General features: G+C 39.1%; 2 protein-coding genes across 5 annotated transcripts in view; one reads left to right on the top strand and one right to left on the bottom strand.

Annotated features, from left to right (window-relative positions):
* gys2 (glycogen synthase 2) overlaps window positions 1-9962 on the top strand; it is a 45452-nt gene extending 35490 nt beyond the window's left edge. Inside the window, exons 9-16 of one of the 2 annotated variants that reach the window (XM_032504868.1) lie at window positions 1468-1527; window positions 1640-1718; window positions 4242-4355; window positions 5711-5837; window positions 6836-6931; window positions 7008-7171; window positions 7600-7680; window positions 9602-9962. In XM_032504868.1, the coding sequence (XP_032360759.1) occupies window positions 1468-1527; window positions 1640-1718; window positions 4242-4355; window positions 5711-5837; window positions 6836-6931; window positions 7008-7171; window positions 7600-7680; window positions 9602-9826 (946 nt within the window). In that variant the 3' untranslated portion in view covers window positions 9827-9962. The remainder of the gene's footprint in view (window positions 1-1467; window positions 1528-1639; window positions 1719-4241; window positions 4356-5710; window positions 5838-6835; window positions 6932-7007; window positions 7172-7599; window positions 7681-9601) is intronic. The other variant, XM_032504869.1, reaches the window with a different exon arrangement.
* A 1806-nt stretch (window positions 9963-11768) lies between these two features.
* Window positions 11769-24126, bottom strand: LOC116672901 (vesicle transport protein GOT1B). 3 transcript variants are annotated; one of them, XM_032504888.1, is made up of 7 exons: window positions 18802-18836; window positions 14461-17635; window positions 13655-13744; window positions 13436-13493; window positions 12663-12725; window positions 12396-12482; window positions 11769-11951 (listed from the first exon to the last, which is right to left on the bottom strand). In XM_032504888.1, exons 2-7 carry the CDS (start codon window positions 14464-14466, stop codon window positions 11887-11889), a joined length of 369 nt encoding a protein of 122 aa, XP_032360779.1. In that variant the 5' UTR covers window positions 14467-17635; window positions 18802-18836; the 3' UTR covers window positions 11769-11886. The 3 variants fall into 3 exon arrangements, with proteins under 3 accessions (XP_032360779.1, XP_032360778.1, XP_032360777.1); XM_032504887.1 differs by lacking the exons at window positions 11769-11951; window positions 12396-12482; window positions 12663-12725; window positions 13436-13493; window positions 13655-13744 and adding exons at window positions 19291-19372; window positions 20954-21132; window positions 22614-22705; window positions 23924-24126 and having other exon boundaries at window positions 16829-17635; XM_032504886.1 differs by lacking the exons at window positions 11769-11951; window positions 12396-12482; window positions 12663-12725; ... (1 more) ...; window positions 13655-13744; window positions 18802-18836 and adding exons at window positions 19291-19372; window positions 20954-21132; window positions 22614-22705; window positions 23924-24123 and having other exon boundaries at window positions 16829-17635.
* Between the last annotated feature and the right edge of the window lie 1713 nt (window positions 24127-25839).

Raw genomic sequence — 25839 nt, 5'->3', positions numbered from 1 at the left:
ATTCCCTCCTCCGTCACTTCAGGTGTGCCCAGGGCTCTGTTTTGGGGCCCTACTCTTCATCATTACCTGCTTCCCCCGGCAATATCTTCCGCAAATTTACATTCACTTCCATGTTACGCCGATGACACCAGCTCTACCTCTCCACCAAACCCCCGTCCACTCTCCCGCCCACTCCCTTACGGATTGCATCTCTGAAATAAAAATCTGGCTCACCCAAAACTCCTCAAATTAAACAGTAATAAAACCGAGGTTCTCCTCATGGCACCAAAGCCACTCTTTCCAAAACAGACGGTTTTTCTCTCACAATTGACAAATGCTTCCGTCTCACCCTCCCAAGGTTAAGAGTCTGGGTGTCATCCTTTACAGCACATTATCCTTTCAAACCCCATGTCAATAACATTACCCGGTCTGCCTACTTCCACCTACGTAACATCCATCGCCTCCGCCCCTCCTTACCCCCCACACTGCTGCAATTCTTGTCCACAGTCTCGTCATTCCCGTCTCGATTTTGAAACTCTCTCCTCTTCGGTCTCGCTCACAAATCCCTCCACAACTTCAATTGGTCCAGAATTCAGCTGCCCGCATCATAACTCAAACCCCCTCCATCCACCACATCACTCCTGTCCTCCAACAGCTCCACTGGCTCCCGGTCCAGTTCCGTATCAAATTCAAAATCCTTCTATTAGCATTCAAGGCCATCCACAACCTCGCCCCCCCATATTTGTCTGATCTCCTCCAGCGTCCCACTCCCTTCCGCTCCCTCAGATCCTCTTCCTCCATAAACCTGTCTGTCCCCCCGCCCGTCTCACCACCATGGGGGCAGAGCATTTAGCCGCTCTGCTCCCCGTCTCTGGAACTCACTACCCCCCCAACTCAGAAACATTGATTCATTCCCCCATTTCAAATCACAACTAAAAACACATCTGTTTATAACTGCGTATTCCACCTAAATGTCTGTTGCTCCGCCTTTTCTGTTGTATAGTATTTGTTTTGCTGTATAGTATTTGTTTTTCTGTTGTATAGTATTTGTTTTGCTGTTGTATAGTTTTGGTTTTGTTTTGCTGTATAGTATTTGTTTGCTGTTGTATAGTATTTGTTTTTCTGTTGTATAGTATTTGTTTTGCTGTTGTATAGTATTTGTTTTGCTGTTCTTAATTTATGAATTCCCTGTGCGGCGTCCTTGAGTGCCATGAAAGGCGTCTTTAAATAAAATGTATTATTATTATTATAGTGTAAGGAAACATTGAAAATCATGGATGATAAAAGAACCTCATTAACTCTCATGGGGATCTTACAGGCAATGTTCCAGTCCAAAGATTTTAAATCTCTAGACTAAAAACACACACAATGGTCCTTCAAAATCACGGCTACTGATGTCATCCCAATGCTGGGGAAGTTCATGAGTTTCGGGTAAATGGTAAAGAGAAAGGTACAATTCTAAAGAAGGTTTCCTTTTGACTTTCACAGGGACACAGCTCACACTGTGAAGGAGAAGTTTGGTAAAAAGCTGTATGATGCTCTGTTAAAGTAAGTAAATGGGCATTGTAAGTGAACCTGTGTACATCAACCCTGGTTCTCTGTGATGAATTATAATTACCTATGATCTAGGCTTGTGTTTTATCGTTTGCTCTGTCCTCAGAGGGCAGATCCCTGACATGAACTCAATTCTGGATCGAGACGACTTCACTATTATGAAGAGAGCCATCTACGCCACTCAGGTACTACCGCTTTTCTTTTCTTCTGTTTTTTCTGTAAACAAAAACTGGCATCATTTTGAATTGTTTGTTGTTCTCTTCCATAACTTTATTTTTTATTTTTGCGAAAATGAAAAAAAAAAACACTTAAACAAGACACACATCCCAGAGTGGGTGATGAGACAGAGCTGTCACCTCAGAACATTCAAACAAAGACTACAAACAACATTAGGCCTACACATTATATAGGATAAAACTGGGCTGACAAAAGATGCTGTGCAAAGTCGGCCAGACTTTCCTATGCGGTTACCAGTAGGTCTATGTGGTGAGTGTTAATGTATATGTAGACCATGTTAATTGTAAATAAAGTGAGTAGTTGCCAGAACAAAATGCATAAAGGTGGAAAGGAAGGAGAGAGAAAAAATTGCATTTGATCAAATATCTCTTGTATATGCTGACACAGTTCCACTCTACATTAGTTAAACCACAAACCATAATGTTTTTATCATGTCAGTTGATATTGTGATTAAGCCTAGTGGTGCATATTCCCAGAACAATTTGCACCTAATCAAGTTAGCACACAAACTAGAGTTTTCCTCTTGTGTTCTGGGGCTCATTTTGACTGGTTGGCCTTGTCTTTTGAGGAGTATTCCAAAATCCGCTTGTATCAACATCCATAGAAAATTTGTTATTCCTATTCTTTTTTAACTACTATTTTCCCCTCAGTGATGTCAGCTCACAGGTTATCATTCCTTGTGATGTGGCCAGAGGGGAGAGCCAAATCATTTTTGCAGTAGCAAGTATCCCAGATTTCTATAGTGCCTTTTAAACTCAAGAGTTACAAGGTTCAAATGTTCACAGAAAATACAATACCATGAATACAACAAGATATAACAGACAGCGCATTATCCCTGGACTCCCTCGAAATTACCTTTTTTTTTTTTTTTTTTTTTTTTTTTTTTTTTTTTACTTTACCTACTTTCAAAATTCTGGAATAACAGACAATTTAATTGTTATAATCAGGTTTGAAAGAGTTAAAGCTATGGTGCAAAGTTTCTGTCTCCCCCATGAGGATATCTAAGTAATTACAACAACACTGTCGGCGCATCCACATGATACAATCCTTCCGTGATCGTGTACCCCCCTCACCCCTCCTCCACACAACTGCAACTAATTTGGCAATGGCTTGATTGTAACAGACGTTCATTAATATCAAAACGTTACGCACTAAAGCAAAGTGTTGCTCATATGGGTTTATGTCTGCAGCCTGAGGTATCTAGGGACTGCAGTGAAGTCACTTTTGAAGTATTTCTCTTTGTATTAACTGGAACAATGCTTTATTGTCTGATGAACCCCTGCAGCCCTAGAAGATTTTCAGTACTTCGTCATGTCCCAGATGTGTTCATTTAAACGGATTTTAAACAAAAGTGTCTGACTCCAGTCTTTATCGTAATGATTAAATTAATTTGTAACCTTATCTGAGCCATCTAAGCCAGTGTGTCACCCCATTAAGTAATGGTTTTGATACATATTTAATGTTTGTAGTTTCCTAATTGTGTCATTTCCTGTCATTGCTAGCTCTGTAACTTTGCCAGTTATTATAGTTTAGTTTCTAAGCAGTTGTTGATAGTCAGAGAAATTTTCCTTTAAATAACTACTCCATTGTTACGGAAGTAAATGTTCATTTTTATTTATTAAACTTCTCTCTCTGTATACGCTGAATTGTATACGGCTCGTATACACATTTCACATTTTTGCAATTTCAGTAAACCTGTTGTGCGCTTACCAAGAGGCCCCCTGGGTAATGATAGCAATCAAAGAAGTGTACCATTTGAAATGTCTCTTTTTTACACTACTAATACTTTTCAAGTTTCATCTTCTTCAGGAACCTTCCTGTGAATTAACAGTTCTTTTAAAAGAAATGTCAATATAAAATGAAGCGTCACTGGTTTTGTTTTGTCTTAATGTGGTGTGAGACAATGATCAGATGTTGTTCAATTTAGATAATGCCCCAACGATCAATACCTTTCAGAATCACATTCTGAAAGGTTACTAGTCTCGGCCCACTGACTCATTTGATCATTTCTACTCACCCCACTTTAGGCATAAGTCTTTGTATGTGTGTGATATATATTATTATATATAGTATATGAAATCAAGCCATGCAAACATTTACACTCATGGAAATTCAGACACTTATGCATAGATTCAGGAGAAATTAGACTGAATACACATTATGTATTTTTCCATTGGTGTCCACAGGAGTTTCAGTCTTAATCCAGGTGCAATATAAGATAGATTGATTGATTGATTGATTGATTGATTGATTGATTCAATCATTCATTCATTATTCTTGAGGGAAATTGATTTAAATCAAATCAGGACGTCATTCATTCAGGACCCTGACCCCCTTAAACTGACATAATGATATAAATCTAATCTGGAATGTCACATCTTATCTGTCATGGAAATGTGGTGATTTAAAACTCTGATCAATCCAGAGACCAAATTGACCTGACCCGTCATTAAAACAAAACCTGTATGCAGAGACACAGCCTCCCTCCAGTGACTACTCACAACATGCTGGACGACTCAACAGATCCCATCCTTTCCAACGTGAGACGCATCGGTCTCTTCAACTCCAGGAACGATCGTGTCAAGGTAGACAGCCTACCTGTATGCTTCCTGTATGCTTTATTTGTTCACCATCATTGTTTTCTCTTCAATTTCGTCAATTTATAGGAAATGTCTAGTCACGAGATGACTGGTGACAATCAAGTACAATGTTTGACAATATTTTGGTCAAAACCAGAAGATTTTTGTGTGAACCTCTGAAGAAGGTTTAAAAAAAAAAAAAAAAAAATCAGAATTCATTGTCTTGGAACCGGAAATGTCTGTACAATAATGTATGCAATGCATCTTGTAGATGTGCAGATATTTTACAGAAGTGAAAACTCTGAAGGAAACATCAGGGGTTCACCAAAGCCAGTAGGATTCATCTTCTAGGAGCCATGGATGTCGGTTCATGATCTCATGGCAATCCATCCAATATATGTTGAGATGTTAGTCTGGACCAAAGTGATGGACTGACCAATCTGCCAATGGAATAACTTTGCTGTTAGCATTGATAAGTGCAGCAGAGAATCCAACTTTAGCTGACTATACATTGGGCTATTTTTACGATGACATCTTTTCGTTGATTGGTCTGTTGGTAAATGTACTGCAACTAGATAGATTGTCAACTAGTGCAAAAATAAGTGCTAAATGCATCAGTAAATTTTAACAAGTGAAATGCTAACTTCATATAGCCACTGTAGCCACAGTTTATTTGGTGAGAAGCCAGCTATTCACTTCATAAAAAGAAAAGAAGAAAGCCTATATATTGAGTTTTAGATTTGTTTACCATTCACCAGATTGTAATGCAGTCGTCACATTTTTTGATGATGTTGTAGGGAGCACTGATGTGTTCAATCTGCCAATCTTGAGATCCAGGTGAAATGTTTGTCTGAAGAGTGGTGATAGTGGAAAGATCAGGATGTCACAAAATAAATATCTTTAACAAATGTTGAAGCAAATCCATGTTATGTACAAACTTGACAATTTGGTTGTTAGTTTATGTTTTAATAGCTATGTCAGGCCAAACATCTGGCCCATCAGACACCATATTTTACAAAACATTCGTCTTCCGATAATACATTTACAAAAAAACAAAATACAAAATTGTAGTAATGGCACTAAATCAAACAATTTGAAATGTCGAAATGAAAAGTGTGAAAAATGTAAGGGCAATTTGCCTATTTTTATTATTTATGTGTACAAGAGGAAACATTTGGTCTAAGGGAATGGTCATAGCTGAAAGGTACATTAGGGTTCATCCTCTGGGTCCCACCCACAGCAAAGTTTAGGTCATAAATTATTTAGAGTTTCACATGACAAATCCCAGTGGTTACAAAAAAATACTTTTACTTTCATTGCCTACTCTTTATATCTAAAAGTCACCCTGTCTGTCCTCTCAGATTATCTTCCACCCTGAGTTCCTGTCCTCCACCAGTCCTCTATTGCCGATGGACTATGAGGACTTTGTCCGTGGCTGTAACCTTGGAGTATTCCCCTCCTACTATGAACCATGGGGATACACACCTGGTAACCTTACATCGTAACCTATAATATGCACACGTATCAAAACACACAGATGCTTCATATTCCTGAAATACGCAGGCAATGCAGTTGTTTCACAAATCTCTAGCATCCATATGAGGCAATGTGGAGTAGTGCTTCCACATTCTGTATAGCCAGTGCACCCTTTGCAACAAGGCAGCCTTTGAAGACTGCAAGCCAGTCAAGGCTCACAATGCATGTTGTGTTGCATTACTAATGCATGACACATGCTTTGTGCCGCAATCTCAAATTTTGCTATAAGGCAGCCCATGGAAGTTGACGGACTTCATTATTTTGTATATCCGAAGGACTCTGTTGCAATAAAGCAGCTTATGTAAGCTGACTTGGACTTAAACGTTATGTATATGCCAGTTTCTTAGGCAGAAATTGTATTTTGGATGGGCCAGTACTAAAGTGAGTGGGAGATTGTTACCCAAAAATTAAGTATCTAGCCACACCCTCCAAAGCATCCCCTGCTCTATTGTCTGTTTTAATATAAATGGCACCATAATTTACAAAAGGAATATCATGCTGTGTTCACTGGTGTAATAAATCAAAGAAGAAGTAGGGTCCTTTTCTCATAGACCTCCATAGAAATAGACTTTTTTTGGAGCCAGTGGAGTTGTTCCCTGCTGGAAATCCGATATAATGCAGCTTTAAGGTGCTTCTGCATTGGTTTCCCTTTTCAGACCCGGGAGCATTTGAATATTTTTTGTAAAAAAATGTTTTGACCTACACTATGTTTGGGCCTGGTGGAACAGCCAGTTCCACCTGGCCCTTCACTAGCTAGTGGACTGGTATATGCAATGCACCCTGCAGCTCTCTTGAAAAATCGGCTACTTAATGCCAGGTAGTCCAAAAAGCTGAGGGCCTTCAAAAGGACTTCTATATGGTGTATTTTGTTAAAGGATACCAATAACATGACAACAAACTGTATAACACATACAAATACTTTCTGTTGTTGCTGTGTTGTATTTCCCCAGGTGAATGTACTGTGATGGGCATTCCCAGTGTGACCACCAATCTGTCAGGTTTTGGCTGCTTCATGGAGGAGCATGTGTCAGACCCTGCTGCCTATGGTGTGGACACACACACGCGCACACATACACACACACGTTTCGGTCTGTGTTCTACTTCCCCTCTTGTCTCTCTCAGGCGTGTACATCGTGGACCGCCGGTTCCGTTCGCCTGAAGAGTCCTGTAAGCAGTTGACCCAGTTCATGTTCAGTTTCTGCCAGCAGTCTCTGCGTCAGCGCATCATCCAGCGGAACCGAACTGAGAGGCTGTCTGACCTGCTGGACTGGAAATACCTAGGACGGGTCTGTTTCTGCTCCACCAGCACCAAATAGATGTTTGATAGAGGAGAGAATATATCTAGCAGGCTTTATTCATGTCTGCACATGATATGAATCATAATAATAATCGATAAAACTGCATTCATGAATACATTTAGAAAGAGATTTTCATTTAAACCATTACTCTACAGTGTGAGAATAAGCTGTAGTCAAGATAGTGGTAGAGTAAGCATAGTTTAGTTGAATCCTCTACTGGGTGTAAATGTGGGACAGAAACAAGAAGTCTTCTTTAGAGTATTCCTTTTTGCCTTTAACCCGTATCCTTTGTCGTGTTGCAGTTAGTAACAAAATCGTAAAATGCCTTTTGAAAAATCTCAAGACAAAGGATAAAAACTTGACCAGATCAAATGTTTAGTTGTTGATGTACATCTCTGCTGACTTGTGATTTGCAGTTCTACATACACGCCCGCCATCTCGCACTTAACAGAGCGTTCCCAGACCAGTTCAAGACCGACTCCATGGCCCCTCTGAAGGTGAGAAATACTGTGCAAGAAAATGAGGGACTTTGTAAATAAATGACCATCCTAGAGAATGATCACCAGTCATCTAAATTAGTTAGTTTAATAATGGTAATAGTTTGGACTTTTTCCATCTCCTTGTACAATATGCAGTTAAACTCATCTACTGTATATCAGGAAAGGATTAAAAAATTCTTGGATGTGGTGGTTTTTCCCCTATTGCCTTTCATTTAAAATGACCAGTGCCCCTGTCTTGCAGTCCTTGTGACTGCTTAAGAGTGCTCAGAGACGGGTCCAGAGGGGTGGCCAGGGATGACACTTCTTAGTATCAGAATCTCGGTATGAGGTGACCCAAAAAATTCAATTGATTGTCCACAAAACGACTAAGAGGAAGAGGGGGGATTTTAAAAGTCTGTGTCCGATTTGGAGCTACAAATAGCAGCTATTTATTTATTTTACCAATAATGTACAGACCAGTTTATTATAGAACCAGGGCTTTAAATTTGAGACACATTATACTATTTTCCAAGCATGAAAGTGCCACCTGCCTGCCAGGCTAATTCATTTTATATAGTAAGAGTTTTGACTGGAAAAAAGTAAGCAACAACTTCACACAATTTTGAGTTGTTAAACACAATATTTTATTTTGGCGGTTCTCTGAGAACCCGTAACAATGTCTTCCTTTAACTGCACATGCATGTACAGAATCCCTCTCATGTACTGACCAATGCACACAGTGGATAGTTTGGGATTTGTCAGGTTTTAATTGACAGTTTAACATTTGGATGATTGACAGGACATCATGGAGTGTGCTGATGCCGATCCCTGTAGAGTAACATAAAACAAAACTCCCCGTCTCTCCTTTTGCTCTTCCTTCTTTGATTCACTTGCTATGACTGATATCTAACACACAATTGTCAGGTTTGATACAAATTTAATTTTTAAAGTCACAATTAAATTACATTTTACTTTGCCATTAACACATGAACGGTACAAAACAAGAGTTAAAATGATCTAGTTGAAAACAAAGGGGGGAAGAAGCAAGGAAAAAACAAGAGAAGAGAAAGTGATAATAAAGGAACGAAGTAGGTAAATAGGAAGAAAATGAATGCAGGAGTGTAGTAAAGGAAAGGGGGGAGAAACAAAGAGAAAAAAGGAGAGTTGGAAAGAAGATGAAATGGAGGGAAATAAAGGAAAAATTGGAAAAGGAGAGGAGGACAGCAGTAAGGAGGTGAGGAAAACATTGAAAGGAAGGAGAAAAAGAAGGAAAAATATGTAAGCAAGGAGGAAAGAAGGAAAAGGCAAAAGGAAGAAAGGGCAGGTAAGGAATAGAATGAAAATGCGAGAAGGTAAAAAAGAAGAGGACAGAGGGCTAGAAACGGGGAGAGAAAGGAAGAAAGAGGGGAAAAGAAGGGATTAATGAAATTGATGGGAAAATGAGAAGAAAAGACCAAAATAGTCTGAGATCTCTGAAGTTTTAGCTTCAGCACATGAATGAACCAACTGAGGACAATAGAACTCAACAGTGTGGTTCCGGAATTGAAAATCCAATTAATTTTCTCCATAAGGATTTTGATCGATAGCTATGATTTCTAAACCATCCAAGGCAGACTTACCATGTGCTACGAGATTTTAATACAATGGGTTATGCCCCAGTAGAAGCCACAAGTCCAAGCTAAAAACTCTTTATTTAAGCATTTTCTGAAACAACATTGTAGCAATTGAATGGAGAAAATCACTTTCCGGAAGCAGAGCAGTTCAAAAAGCGTTCACTGCCATTGTTCCATGAAGCAACTGATCTGAATCTATTCATAGCAGGTTTGAAGTTTCTGCCAGGTGGTTTAGACATAAACCGAAAGCTGCTTAGAAGAAAGAAAATAGTACGATATACTTCATAAAACGTATAGCAAGTAATTAAGTAATTTTGTCTCCACAGACAGAGGGATTCCGTTACCCCCGACCATACTCGGTGCCCCCCTCTCCCTCTGCCTCCATCCACTCCACTCCCCACCACAGTGATGTGGAGGACGATGATGACGATGATGAGCCTTACGATGAAGATGAGGAGGCTGAGAGGGACCGACTGAACATCAAGGTTCCCTTTGTGCTGGGTACTGTGCCAGAGGGCAAGAAGAAGCAACCTGGGGAGTCAGGAAACTGAGATTTAATAGCTGCAGGTTTAGTCAGTCACCCAGTGTTTCTGATGAATCTATAAAAAAATAAACAACACTTAGTTTCTTGAAAGTTTGTGGATTTAAGAAAGACAATAAAAGGCCTGAATATGTTATGAAAATGAATGGTCTTAATAGTGCTGTTTTGGAATATAACCTAATCCAGGTCCATCACAAAACCCAGACTCCTTTTCTGAAGTTCAGTTTAATTGTGCACAACAAAACGCCTGCAAATGCCCATATAAGGACATGACACTTCAGGGGCATGTGCAAGAAAAATTGGAAAATGTTCAAAAGACATACAGACGGTGGTGGTCCACCGATCACCAAACAAAAACAGAACTTCAGTAATTCTGAAATAGAAATTCTACTGAAACAGGTAAATTTCAAAGTTTGTGGATTTAAAAAAAGATAAAAGGCCTGAACATGTTATAAAATAAATGGTCTTGAAAGTGCTGTTTTGGAATATACCCTAATCCAGGTCCGTCACGAAACAAGGTTTTAAAGCCACCGACAAAACAGAGGCATGGAAGAGATCACGGATTCCGTGAACTCTTTCTGGTTAATGTGGCTCAATTGAAGATGTAAAAAAATAAAAGAAAAGGTTTGACTTAAAATCAGAGACCAAAAAAATCGATAGCCAAACAGAGACAAAGGCTGACCACTGGAGGGGGCCATGCAGGCCCTGAGTTATCTGAGATTGATCAGTGCATTGGGGCCTTTATTGGTGAGACGGCACTCTCAGGTGGGCCGTCAGCGGAGCAACTGGACATGGACCAGGGCCCAATATACTATATATCAGCTTCATATCCTCCAAGGCTATCTTCCACAAGTGAATCAGATGTTAAGCAAGTCCTCCTGAATTTTTACAATTTCAATATAAGTTAACTGAAAGCATTACAGTAAAATACTATAATTGTAAACAATTGTAGAATTAAGTGAATCTAAGATAAGAAAACATTAGTTAATGTCAGAATCTTCATAAAAAGTGCGTATGTGGGGTTTACAAACACATTTCCGGTTGGTGAATGAGGCCCAGTTAAATTACAACAATATTTTTAAAGTTTCAACCCTGTGTGCTTCTAACATATTGTATAATGATTATTGTTCAGTTATCTCTCAGAAGAGATAAATGCCACGGCCTACCTGAGCATTGTTTCTGACCATGTCCATCCCTTTATGGCCACCATGTACCCATCCTCTGATGGCTACTTCCAGCAGGATAATGCACCATGTCACAAAGCTCGAAACATTTCAAATTGGTTTCTTGAACATGACAATGAGTTCACTGTACTAAAATGGCCCCCACAGTCACCAGATCTCAACCCAATAGAGCGTCTTTGGGATGTGGTGGAACGGGAGCTTCGTGCCCTGGATGTGCATCCCACGAATCTCCATCAACTGCAAGATGCTATCCTATTAATATGGGCCAACATTTCTAAAGAAGGCTTTCAGCACCTTGTTGAATCAATGCCACATAGAATTAAGGCAGTTCTGAAGGCAAAAGGGGTCAAACACAGTATTAGTATGGTGTTCCTAATAATCCTATAGGTGAGTGTATTTCTACCATTTGTTCATTACTTTTAGCTATACTTCTGTGTTCGCTTACTGATGTAGTTTTCACACACTCGCAACATGCAGTGTTCAGGTGTTACAGTTGAAGTCATGTTAATATGTGGATATATTATTCCAATCAAATTTCTATTTCTAGAACATCTGGCTCCGCCCCTGCATGTAATGCATCTGTCCTTTGCATAAATTTGACCTAAAAAGTGATGTATAAGGCTTGACATGCATTTGTATGTGTGTACTTTTATCTGACACTTTGTGATGGGAGAAAGATACCCTACATATTTTGTTAAGGAAGTTTCAAAAGCTCGTGCAAATTCAGACCAATAGTGCTATGATTTCAAACTCTTTTTATTAAAACACCACATTTCAAACATAGAGAATTCATATTTACAAAACAGCTGCTCTTCTCCCTTACATAATCTTAGACAACACATCTTTGTTTTTGATTCTATCAGCTTTAGAAATGTATGAAAGATGATCAGAAGTATTCTCTCTTCCACACTGGCAGCTCCTGAATATACACCTCATCTCGGTTTTCATCGGCTATGAGAAAGGAAAAGAAATTAACATTAAATCAGGGAATTAGAATATCCTATAAAATAATAGTAAATGAAATATAAGTGTTGAGTCAATGACAGAGCAAAAGACACAGAATATTTCCTTGGAATTTCTTGAAAGTCTTTAAAGTGTTGGATTAGAGGAATTTTATTAAAACTAATTTGTCTATTTGACTTTAAATTAGATCATCTTTTATCAATAAAAGTATAAATGAAATTAATCTTGAAGTATTAGCAAGATCCTTAAATTTGATGTGTAGGAGGACGACAATGTGTCGGAATCCTGTGCTTCTTTCCCCTGTGTGTCTGAAAGCTTTCTCCATTGCTTCCCTCACTACTACAAACCAAACCTCAGCCCTTAAGTATGAACTGCATACTGCGTGCTGTATGTCAGAGCTGCTGTGTGGCAGCTTACTGATGCTGCTCTCACCTGCCTCTCGGGCCTGCTGCAGGAAGTTGAGCAGGACAGTGGCCGCCTGGTCCACGCTCAGCTTCTCTGTGTTTCGACTGCGAGTCTCTGACAGGGAATAAACGCCAAACTCTGCTTAATAATGGGCCATAGGTGATTTCAGTTCAAAGACATTTTTGGCATCCTCTTGGGCAAACATTCTTATTAACTATCCCAATCCAATAAAGAAGATCGACAAAGTATTTCCAAAACTACACAACCAATTTTGCTTAGTAACCTTAGTTTTACCTAAGTGTAATGTGTCGTAGACATCGCCTTCTTTTCGGTCCTCTGAGATGAATCTTCGTCCTTCTAGTGGAAAAAGAACAGAAAAAGAAGCATCCCGCACTCTGCAATGTAATGTTCAAACACATACATACTAAAGGACTACTTTGTATGGCTCGATCAATATGGAGACCCAGAGTGTTCTTAACCCTCATGTTGTCCTGTGACCCGCTTTCAACAAGTTTCTGTATCAGAAATGTGGGTTTCTTGCAACCAAATTGTCAAAAGAAATAACGTGGATGGTTAGTTGATTCATTCAATTTTATAGCATTTGAAAAGGAAAACAAATATGCCATTGCATGGCATTAACGTTGAAAAAAGTGGAGTGAAAAAACATTGGGAAAGCAACAAAAGTTTTGAAAAAGAAAAATAATAATATGAATTTAAGTAAACATACACACATTATGCAGTGTACGTTTATGGAAGACTAAAATAATCAATACATTTTTCAAAATCAGTTCATTCTTTGCACAATAAAAAAGTTCTTTTATTACTTTTACTACCTACTCTACAAAGTCACGTGAACATAACTCTGCCTTGTTTGTCTTGATTGATGGACACAGACTGGCATTAGGAAATAAAACAGACTTTAGAAGAAGAAAAAAATCTTTTTCAAATAAAATGCCATGATGTATTACAGTGTGTCTGTTGGACTTTTTGTTCATTTTGTTATATTTATTTATCTAATATTAAACACTTTGGGTCTCCATACAGATGGGATCATGAGATAAACATACGAGTGCCCTTGAGGTACAGCATTGCCTGCGGGGTCCAGTTTCTCCGTTGGAAAGAGCCCTTTAATGAAGAAACACATGTTTGCATACATTTAATGTCTCTCCTTTGTAAGCCTGCCTTTCTGTTAGCTAGCAATTGATTGTTTTGAGATGTCTTTCTTCCAATATTGAGTGAAAACCTCATAGTCTATATTTGAATAAAGAGAATTAAAGCAGCTTTACCTTGGGTGCGCTCCACGACTGCGAGATAAATGAGGCCAGCAGTAAAAGGGTGAGTAGGCCGACATAAGTTAAAGTGATTGTCCTCAAACCCTGTGGAACATAAAGGCACATTGGAACAAACTTTTGAAATCATAATTTGTAACACAGCAACAAAAAGAAAGATTCAATCTGTTACCCCAAATTAGTTGACTACAAAATTGCATGGTAACCCGTCAATTAAACCATTTGAGTTTTTACATATGGTGAAACCTAACAGGTCTAAATAATTTAAGATAAAATAAATAAATCCGGTTTACATTTGTAGTCATTACTCAAAATCATTATTTAAAGTAAATTTTTTTCTGGAGTCAATATTTTAACACAAAACTAAACATTACTTAACACTACTTCAAATAATTTGTTCATATAAATAATGTTTGCGGTCCCTTCGGATTATTATTATTAGGTACATTTGTTTCAACAAACTGAAATGGAAGAAATTAAACAATACATTTCAATGTTCCAATGTGTTTTATTTTTTATTAAACTTTACAATGAAGTTAAAACATGAACCATAATAACCACGCATTGAGACATTCCGAATAATTTAACCAAGCAATAAATTCATGGAGAAACTTTGAAACTAAAGGGCAAAATAGTGTATTACTTTTTTCCCATCAGCATTCAGATGATGCATTATATGCCAAAAGAATCTTGGGCTCCCATTTATAATTTTTAGAATGCAATTAACATGCTTTAATAAAATTGTATTTCCTTTATTGCAGTCCCATCAAATTAAACCAAAACTTTTCTTGCATTGTACTTACTTTCATGGTGTCGGAGATCCTGTGAGCCCGGTGTCCAGCAGAAAGGATGAGAAAGTAAAAGGTTCAAGATACTTGCCCTCTCCCTGTATTTATATCCTCTGGGGTGGTGAACCCTCTGCGCTCTGCTCTCCTTCATGATGCCAGCAGCAATAGGTCACGCCAATGCGTTGTTTGAACGGGGGCGTTGAGAAGAGTGAATGAACGGAGCCATCGATCGATTCAGCTCCTTTCAATGAGAGCTGTAGTGTACTGTAAATACTTCTGAATTAAAACAGCTGCCATAAGCACTTTCAGCTTACCGGAGTAGTTTTTCAATTACACATGTTGTATCTTCAGCATTCGTTATTGACTAATGTGCATTAGCTCTTGCTGTCACCATCGATATGCGGAGTTATATTCCCCCTTCTGTGGGAATATTGATGTGTTTGCACCTTGCTCACTGGAGCAGAACTCAGCAAGATGAGAGCTGGGTTTTATGAATCAAAATGCCACACTTCCAATTATGAATGTAATTACCCAAAGCCTGCATGAGTGAGAGAGACTGGGGGGCACTGAATTTTCCTGTCAATACAATGATGTGAGAGAGTCTACGGTGAAACCATTAACTGTCAGGGCAGCCCCAAGACTTTAAGAAATGAGGTCATGAGTCCAAGACAGATAGTTTATTAATTTATTTTACTGTCATTCTGCATTTCTTTACCAAAAAAAACGTAGTGGTTGGGTAGCTTTGTTTCCAGAGAATGCATTATGTATAGAGAGATAGATAAGACAAAAGACAAAAAAGCATAGCCACAAGTAACACTTACAAGAACATGAGTCCATTGAGTTTTATTGCTTCAGTTTGTTGAGGGCAGTAATGGCAGAGGGCACCAAGCTTACAGATCAGAGATCCTGATGGAAGTAAAATGAAGCACGAGTTCAGAGGCTGGCTAGGGTCGTGTGCTATGGTGAGTGCTTTGTGTGATGGCAGTGTCAGTGAGGGCTGGGATGTTGGGAGCAGGGAAGCAATGATTTTAGAGGCACTGGTAAAGTATGCAGAACAGTAGAGGAGGATTGGAATGTTCAAATATCTCAATGTTGCGACCGCAAATTTCACTCTGCTTCATGCAACTTTTTCTTGCGTAACAAGTTTTATAAATGGCCGTAAGTCTCTTCCTAGATTTGGCTGCTTGGCCAAGCTGAATAACCAGGGAAGAAAAGCCTTAGTCAGGCAGGTGACCAACAACCCAAAGGTTGCTCTAAGAGAGCTTTGAAAGTCCTCTGCCCGTTCTCACTCCTAGCACGTCAAAATGTGATGCTTGGCATTTATTACTAACGCAAAAACTGTCCTTTAGCGTCAATGCCTTCAACGTCACATTTAGATGTGCTTGGGGTTACAAATTATGTTTCAGTGACACGCAGGACAAGAACTGGACATATCTCTTGGGTGAAACTCCTGTGCTGTTTGATCCATCCACAGCTCCAACCTGCCCCCTTTTGGTCTTTCATACTACCAGCTAGCTATATTCAGAGCTGTTGCTATACGTGGTGCGTTCCAAACAGACACTAGTGAGATTTTTGAGTCAGTACCTGACGCTGAGAGCCATAACGCCGCATTTTACGAGTTGGGAGAGAATGCGGGTTGCCTCTGCAGAGATGGGCGAACCTGCCGGAAGAATGGCCCTCTCTGCAGCACTCTATCAGAGTGAGACTACAGAAGCCACTCTTGAGTAAAAGGCATATGACAGCCTTGGAGGACTTCATCACAGGCACTTTATTACATTTTATAAAACACATTTTTCCTTGCACTAGAAAGGTTGCTACTTACCCTGAAATTAGCTAACTTTTCTAATATGACTAAATGTTTCCAGTGAAATATGTTTCAAGTGTCTGCTAGTAGTGTACAATTAAGTGAAACCAATGGCTGCTTCTTGCAAGACAGGAAGTCCAAAACCTGATGATGTGGCTTAGGAAAACAGTTAAAAATGCCTGGCAACCCCAGCATTTAAAAAAGATAATAGTTTGAGAGAAACCCACTAGCATGTAACCCAGCTCTGGTGGGGTGTAACCTGGTTCCCGGCTGGCTAGCATGTTGGCCGTTAGCTCATCAGCTACAGTAGCTTACAGTAGCTAGCAGGGTGCAACTTTATCTTTTTTGTCCACCAGCCAAATGGCTAGTGAATGTTCAAATTTTACCAGGCACTCACTAGATAACCTTTTCTTTTGGCTGGTGAGTGAAGCAAAGCTACCAGCCACATGCATATTTTACCGTCAACTGGCTGGTAGTTGGTGCTAATTTTGTACCTGTGCTAGCCTTATGAGTGGGCACTGCAGCATCAAGCTTCTAGCACCACCTTGATTAACTTTACCATCCACGTGTCAGCATGAATTAGGTGTTGCCACTTTCTGATGTGACCAGACTTTAATAGTAGTAGTAGTAATAATGACAATAGTACCAAATACTAGTATGATCCCATAGCACCTCACCATACATGAAGTAAAGCACAGATCGTTTAAAAAAATAATTTATACAGAAGTACTCATTAGCCAACCGTAAAACAGAAATTACATGTAACAAAAGGGAAAATACTACATTCGCCACACTTGCTATTTAAACAGCTGCGGGACAAAAATAAACAAAGTCACAAAATCTCTGCAAAGAGACAAATTGCTGGACTTAAAAGCTTTTGTCCAAATTAAGTCAAAGCACAGGCAAGGAAATGTGGCAACATGGCAAGCTGTTGATCCGCTTCTCAGCCTTGTGGAGGGTCAGTGGTTTTGTCTTTTTGTTCCACAGAGTAAGAAAGTCACGCAGACGGAGTCAAAGGTGCTTTGAGGGGGTCTTCCATCCTCCATTTTTATGCCAGATGCACTCAACGGTAAGTGATCAATAGCATTAGGAATATTTATTGTAGTGACCTTAGTAACTTCACCCTTTAGTAACAGACTGGTGGTACGACGCTCTCTCTGTTCCACCCTTGATTGGTAGCACTGACCAGTGAAATTGCAGACAAACAGAAAGCAGTCTTTGCTTCTGAATGCATATGTAGGAATCTGAATGTATAACCTTAGCTGTTTTTAATCAGCCTGATGGGAGATTGCGTTTTAAAAAACCTGCTGTCCTCAAACAGCCTTCTCTGGGTACAAAAAGTCACTGTTATACCATGGTGTTGCTCTCGCCCACTTTGTCCACATACTGGAAGAAAGGAGAAAAAAAAAAAAAAAAGACGTGTTAAGTGTCTGGTTGCTTTTCGGCGTCACTTCTAAGCATGATCTGACACACAGAGCTGTGAGCTTTCAATGATATGCAAAGTGTTAGAATGGATTAAATCGATGCCTGGAGGACAATGCTGCCCGCTATCCTGAAGCATTTTTAAATGGAAGGCATGCATGACTAAAGAGAACACACCACAGGTGAACAGGATAAACACAATTCCTTTTGGTTCACTCTTGGCCTATTTTTGGGGGGTTCAGTCTGAACAGAAAGTTACACACTCACATCCTGTTATGTCTGATTTAAGAAAATGTTATAAGGCCAATTTACCAGCTTGTACTCAGTCTCTAGCGGTTTTAATTATTACAGAGTAGCTGTCAAAATGCTCTACATGCGATCTGTTGCTGATGTTAATGACCAACAGACTGAAGAGGATTTGTAATCTGAATATGTTTTCTGTTGGATTAGCCTTCAAAGAAGTCAAATATCAAAACAGATTTAATGTTAACATGAAATGTTGTTGAGTTGACTCTGAACCAATCAGCTGGGAGCCAAGCGTTAATGATTCATAAATAGTTTTGTTTAAATAAATAGTTTTAGATAATGAAAATATAAAGCCTACATTGGCCAACATACACCTGTTTATTATTTTTGAAAGTGGAATATAATGCAATTCATTTCCAGTTAGATTTTATCTGAACAAAAAAAGCTCTGTCCTATTTAAGTGAGAGAAGATCCTGTACCCTGGTGCAGATACAATTGTCAATGTTTTACTATAAACATATATGAATTTTCTATTAAAGATAGACGTACGTGTATCCTGTCAATTACAACTCTAAGGGGAAAAACAGAAAATTGGAATCGGCAAGTCAGACTTTAAAAAATATTAAAATCAGTGTGGGCCGAGAAAATCTGCAATCTTGTTGAAAGTACTGTTAAATGAATTACTTGAACTTCAAAGTTGCCTTGGAATCTTGTTTCACATGCGGTGTGTGCCTTTAAAGCCATATGAATAAATTAAGATAAAATATTTAAAAGGGTTGCCAGCTTGCTATACATAAGCATATGCTTTCTCTTCCATGATGAGATACTGTGAATATTGTAAAGTGAATATGTTAGCGTGCAAGGGAAAATCGGCAGTGACTGACCACGACTGCTGATTGTCCTCAGAGCCTTACGAAGGCTTTAATATATAAAAAAACAAAAACAAAGACAGAGACATTCACCTCAAAACAAAGCTTCGCACACAACAGCATGGAGCATGATGTCTAGCCACAAAACTCACTATTGTGCTAGAACAGTGACAATCTCCATGTGTTTTACAGACTGGAGATAAAGCCCAGATGACCCACTTCATTTCCAGACTACTGTTTTGTTATTTAAATACTTAGATTTTGAGTCCTTTGAATGAAGCTCTTACTACATTTACAGGCACTAATCCAGAAAAATCTCAGCATTGTTTTATTAAACTAGCAGTAATGTGCAGAAGCTGAGCAATTATTGGTCATCGGGGACACTTTGGATAATCTGTTATTATTGTTGGTGTTTAAACTGAGTGATTAATAAACAAGAAAAAGCCATGCTGTGTGTAACCAAAGCAGAGCTGCATGACTGCTGCAGAGCTAGCTAATACATACTGCACTGATGAAGGGCAGGTTTAGGATGGAGCCGAGGACTGGTATTCTTCGGATAAAGCCCACAACAACTGGGAAGAAACCCCTGGATGTGGTGAGAGGGATAGAGACAGCAATGGGGGGGAGACAGAGACAGACAAGTTAGTCAGAGTCCTAATACAGAGTCAAATTTAAGACCGTTTAAGACCATTATGAATTTAATTTAAGACCTTTATCACAACATACACAAAGCCTTAAATTCAGCAGCTGAGTAATAAAATCCATTTTATGTCTGTGATACAACCCGAAAAAACACTTGCACCAATAACACAAAAGCTGATTGGCTGCAATGTAAGTTACTTGTTGGTCTCATTTATAGCCGTATATTTCATAGATTATCAGCTTTCAACATTGAAAAGGTCGTATTTGATAAAAATGCCTTTTGTGTTGTTTACCTTGTGTTCAAGGGTGTTCTGTTCTACTACTGACATTTATTGGAATGAGCCACATGTATGTGTCAAACTGTATGGCAAACATGACCTCAAGTCTTAAGCCATGCTAGCAGATTTTAACCAATCCCTTTTCCATTAAATCTTTAACTCTGTCCCAATTTATGGCCTGGATCCTGTGAAGGATGTGAGTTATAAAAAAGGGTCTTTGGGTAGGACCTGAGGGCTTGTAAAACCCTCAACCTGTACCCAAATGTGTTAGTGTAGCATCACAGAGACCAAAACTAAGGGTGTATCCCTTCAGATACTCCTCTGCATCTTGTAAATTTAGAATGATGCCCAGAAAGTTCAGTTGCTTTAAAGCGCACATATTCTGCTCTTTTTCCAGGTTCATAATTGTATTTTGAGGTTGTACCAGAATTGGTTTTAATGGTTTCATTTAAAAAAACAAAAAAACAACCACACCATATTTTTGCACATAGCACACACTGCACATTGCTGCAGATCCTGTTTTCCCTGTGTGTTTAGGTCTCTGTTTTATCAACAGAGTGAGACATCTCAATGTTTTTAGCTACAGAGGGAGACATTGCACTTGTTTTAGCTACAGAGTGACACATCTCACTTGTTTTAGCTACAGAGTGACACATCTCACTCTATACTATCTTTGCACATGCTCAGTAGCTAGGTAAGATCCCATCAGCTAGATAACTCTTTCTCCAGCTTTGGTCAGTCCAAGGCAGGATTAGCTGGGAGACTTCTTCTAGACAAGGGACACTTGTGGAATACCTGTTGAACAGGGACAGGAAGTAGTTATCTAGGAGATTACGGTCAAATAGTGTGTGTTGTAGCAGTGTTTTGCCATTAAGAACAAGCTAACGCTAGCATGCTACGGTTAGCCACCTGGTCTTTGCTAGTGACGTAGAAAGCCGAGCAATTTGCTACAACCTGTGTTCATGTTTTTTGTGCACTGTCCCTGTTCAAATAGATAAATTACAATTACAACACACAATCAAAACATGGCACATAGAGCACAACGTGTCACTCCAAAATCCACCGTTGTGTGAAGACAATCCCGTGCAACGTCCATGACACACATCTTTTTTTCCCAGCCTGCCAGTGAGGACCTCGAGTGGTTGAGAGGTGTATACCCTCAGTTTCACACCCCACTGTGCAGGTGCAGTGAGTATTGTCCGTCTGCTGTGTCTGTTTCTCAGTTTGTTCCTTTGTTTTTCTCTTACCTAAACAGGAGGAAGAAGCCGTAGAACTCCAGCACGACTCCCACGATGGGCCAGCCAATCAGAACCACAAACACACCACCCAGAAAGAAACTGGTGGCCTTCATTTTGTGCTTCTGGAAGAAGAAGCGGAAGGTTCTTTCCAGCCCGATGACAAAGGCAAGTCCAGCAACAAACAGGATCTGTAGTGAAAAAAGGGAGTGGTCTAATATTGGCCAATTGAAACTTCAGGAACTCCGCCACCAATGGGATGCTAACTGCAGGTGATGGCTTCGTAGCATTAAAATGCCCCCCTTGGGAGCTACGCTTAGAGAGGAGAGGCTAACCGTACGTTCACACCGCCACCGACTTGAGCGTCTAAAGTTACCGGAGGTCATTCATTTTCAATGGAAGCCGGCTTCTCTCAGCTGCAAGGAGCGGCAAATCTGTCGGCGTCGCGTTTTGGGCGTTTTGAGCGTGTTGAGCGTCAATCAGAAAGTTGAAATTTTTCAACTTTATGGTAATGAGCTATGACGCGGTTCAGCTGCAAGCAGCGGCTAACGCCAGCCGCCAATCGGAATATAGACGTCCTTCACGCTGGCTGATCCTGGAGAAACAAACAATGTAATCTTTCGTTCCTACCAAAACATTAATTCTGAGGACAAGCTCATAATCGCCGTTGCTGGGTTACCTTTCGTTTATAATACAACGTTGTTTGTACATAGGAACAAGTTAACGCTACCTGCCGGTCACATCCGCTCACAGTGAAGTCCGGCACAGGTCACTAGATTAGTCCGGCGGCTGCTCGCTCTGCCTGCACGCCGCTATGGCTCAGCGGCTAACGAGCGAGCCATAGCGGCATGCCAGCGGCTAACGAGCGAGCTAACTGCTAACAGACCCCGTTGCGACCAATTAATACAACTTCTGTCATTATATATGTAATTTCGAAAGGTTTCTAGTGTCAGTGTATTGGCCGTGGCTGCGTGTGCTTCTCCCGGTCGAACAGAAAACGCTGCCACGTCAGAGCGGCCAAAGCGTCACAACGCTTCCCCGTACTTTTTGACAAGCGTCTTTGGCGGGGCGGCCAGAGCTTTTTTGCAGCTCAAGTCGGTGGCGGTGTGTACGTACGGTAACCCCCTTGGTAAGCGGGTGTGAGCTTGGCTATGGCGCCATTTTAATGCTACAAAGCACTCACCTGCCGTTAGCATCCCAATGACTGACCTTCATTTTGGTGCCACTTTGACAGTAAATAACTTTACATCTGAAGCGTTTAAAAGTTTAGGTTGTCCATTGTTCACGACACACAACAATGTATAAAAGGCTCCATTACTTTATACCTCACGTTATGGCTCCGTAGCAGACGTTTTTGTAAAAATATGCTAAGGAGCAGCTCGCAGACAGTTTTGACTTACTTTAGCTGTTTAGGTTTAATTACTAATGTTAACTAATATTTTAGTTAGCAGTAATAAGCCTGTGTCCATACTTTGGGGGAGGGTCTGGCAAAGCGAGACCAGTCTTCAAATGACTTTGTGAAAAGCAGAGGATGGGTCTCCATTTTGATATTACAAAACATTTTAAACTTATTTTTATAAGTGAAATGCAGTCAGTGTCAGCCCCAGCTAAGTTTTACCTTGGTATTTCTCAACATCACATCATTTCAGTCTAATGAAGAAGGAACACTCACATTTCCAATAGCCAGGAGTGCTTTGTCAAAGAACAGGATCATCCCGAAGAAGAGGAAAAACACGCCGAAGCCTGTTAATCCCATTCCAATCTCTACAGGACACACAAATACCACAGGGTTTCAATTATTCCATTCAAGTTTGTCACTCACGTGAACAGCTGGACAACATGGCAACCAATATATGATTGGCTATGATTTGTTTGCATGTCACTGACTTTACTCTGAAGCACACATTAAAATCACCTAGAAAGGGACATTTTCATCATGTGTGGCCAATTAGGAATAAACAACATTTCTTGTCACAGAAATGTGCTATAGAGGGAGAACAGGTGAGGATTTATTAATCATTTTCAATGCTGGGTATAGGGATCACACAAATAAATTATTCTTATAGTTAGAAGTATTAAAGTTGGCAGACCTGGTTCAATTTCAAACAGCACAATTAATGTTGGAAGCAAAAAAAAAAAAAAGACCTATCAATGAATATTCAAAAAAATGTTCACTCAAAGAGGCAGGAGTAGTTTCATTTTAAAACTGTAAAGGTGCATATGAGCACAGGGTACAAGGATGAATTTGTAAAACATATTTAGATTTGTTTTTTTTATTTATTGTGTATCTATATTATTATTTACTGTATGACCTGATTTTCTGGTTTCTTTTACAAAGGAAATGTACAAAATACATTTCAATCAATCAATCAATCTATCTATCTATTTAGTTTTCATTGCTTTCCTGGCCAGACCACAATCAATTTCCCAGCTAAATACATCTGATAAACCCAGGACAACTTGTCCTGCATGATGCCATGCCATAGGCTACTGTTTAATGTTTTACTTTTAATTCTAACTTAACAGCAAGGGTTCGGTATTTTAAGTACCACAACAATTTGTTTAGATACCTCTACACGCAAACCCATTAATACATATTAAAACAAAAAGGTAAAATAAATTCAAGTCAATATGTCTAATGAAAGCCACAGTGAAAATGAAAACAGTAACGTTATTTCACTTGAGCTTCACTGGACCTCAAGTATTTACTTATTTGAGGCTTTATAAATACGAAATTACAACATGGACGTGTGTTAGTTTCACGTAAGGAGCGTGGCATGGAGCTAAACAACTAGTAGCTAGCTAACGTTGGTGGGAGTGAGGTGGTCTGCCATTTGGGATACAGTTATGGAACACCACAAGAGAGAAAAATAAAGCTAACTTTCATGCTAATTGCTAACGCTAGTTAAGGAACTGCTGCAGCTAAGATTTAGCCGGTTTCATAAAGAGGCCAGCAACATACAGAGGTGAAAAGGGTCTTACTTTGGGAGTCCGTGAGCGAAATCATCTTGACGCCAAATAAACGGGTGAAGATAAAATAGAAAAAGAGAAAATACTAAAGTAGAATTCGAGTACTTCTCTAACAATAATTTGGTTGACAGCTGCTCACTGCAGCAACCATAGACAGCAGCAACAGCCACGTCTTCCGGAAACACACCTTCTAGCGACGTCATCTTCCGGAACAGCGCCGTGTTGCATTCAACGTGGCAATTCGTCCATAGAAATATTAATATGCTTTAAACACATTCGTTCTTGCGAATTAGAGGAAATATTTCGGGCGCCGTTGTTTTGTATTGAACGTGGGCTGGTTTCGTTAAGTGAAAGTACCATCAATTTCTTGGTTTCTCCCAGACTTGGAGTTCTCACGGCTCAGGTTCGATCCCCTCTAGTTAAAAAGTTTGATTCTTTAAATACAAAATAAACAAAATAAGATAAGACTGAAGTATTATAAAACATCTAAATAGACGTTACTGACAAATTTTCATCGGTATTTTCGGTAAGAAACTCCCATTATAAGAGGAGTTTAATCTCATCTATGGATTTACCACTGATTCATTTTTTTGCAATTAATTCTTTATTGTACAGAAGTTCATATCCCAAAGTCCAAAAATAGACCTTACAAAACAGGAACAAAAGAAAATACAATAACGTTAAAAAATTGACCAAATACAATTACATTTAATAATGCCAGAGTTTGTGTCATATAATTTCATATTGTAATCATTGAATAAATTAAAGGTCTTAATTTTCATTTTTTTAAATATTAAATAAAATGGTGCTATATTGCTTATATTTATTGATAAAGTACAGGAAGATTGGCTTTGTCATGGTTTGGCAAGAGTTGTATGATATACTGTACATCATGTTATTTTTTAAATCTTATCTTGACTAAAATAGACCACCACATCAAACATGTTTATTTCAAGATTTATCCAAAGTTTCTTTTTTACATCAATCCAGAACATTCTCGTACATATAAAGTGAAAAAAATAGATAGGAAATATCTCTTCTTCTAGTCCACCAGAAATTCACAAAAAATGGGTAAATTCTATGTAATATCTTGAAAGACAATTATTTAATCTTGTCCTTGATACAGTATTTATCACAAATTGTCCATTCTTTTTCCAATGCACATTCCAACGACAGTATGTGGTGCCTTGCTCAAGAAGACCTTGGCAGTGCCCAGGAGGTAAACTGGCACCTCTCCAGCTACCAGTCTTGTGGCCTTGAACAACCGACCCTCCGCTTCCCAACGCAGCTCCCTACGGACTGAGCAACCCAATTTTCATTTTCATTTATTCTTCTACATTAATTCATAAAGCGCCTTATTTTTATTAACATTCTGTGGAACATTAAGTGACAAATTCCTTCCGCTTTAGATAACAGTATCCCACAATATAAGGATAAGTGTCTTCTTTGCCAATGATTCAATTTCTTCTTAATTTTTTTAAGACAATTGGATCGAAGTTCAAATACTGTTTTTAACTATTAAGTGAAAATAAGACAGATATCGTTATATTCATTCTTAAACCAGAGACCACACTAAATTCTTCAATAGGCTATACGCCATTGCTTTTTCTAATCTAATTTTAATCTTTAAAAAAAAGAAGTGTAATCTCAACAAGTTAACGTTACCGATGATACTTTATTTCTTGCAAACAAGACAAGAAAACGTTTTGAGAGAGATATGCCTACACAATACAAGAAAAGTACCCTTAGGCTACATTTTCTCTCTACGTACATTGTGCAAAAATAAAACTCGTTTAAAAAAAGAACACTTTGCCAAAACCACACACACACACACACACACACACACACACACACACACACACACACACACACACACACACACACACACACAAAAGAAAAATCCATCACAGTTTCAACCATAGACTGTA

The sequence above is a fragment of the Etheostoma spectabile genome, chromosome 23, assembly GCF_008692095.1.
Source record: "Etheostoma spectabile isolate EspeVRDwgs_2016 chromosome 23, UIUC_Espe_1.0, whole genome shotgun sequence".
NCBI classification, from domain to species: Eukaryota; Metazoa; Chordata; class Actinopteri; order Perciformes; family Percidae; genus Etheostoma; species Etheostoma spectabile.
This window is presented reverse-complemented; position numbering and strand designations above follow the sequence as displayed.

Bases quoted from the DNA above. Each gene is read 5' to 3' on its own strand.
- LOC116672901 (XM_032504886.1), bottom strand. From the start codon at position 23,948: ATGATTTCGCTCACGGACTCCCAAA. The intron at 22,706-23,923 runs GTAAGACCCTTT...TGTGTCCTGTAG, and splicing joins TTCGCTCACGGACTCCCAAA to AGATTGGAATGGGATTAACA. The intron at 17,636-19,290 runs GTATGTATTAGC...CCTTTCTTCCAG, and splicing joins ACCTGCCCTTCATCAGTGCA to TATGTGGACAAAGTGGGCGA.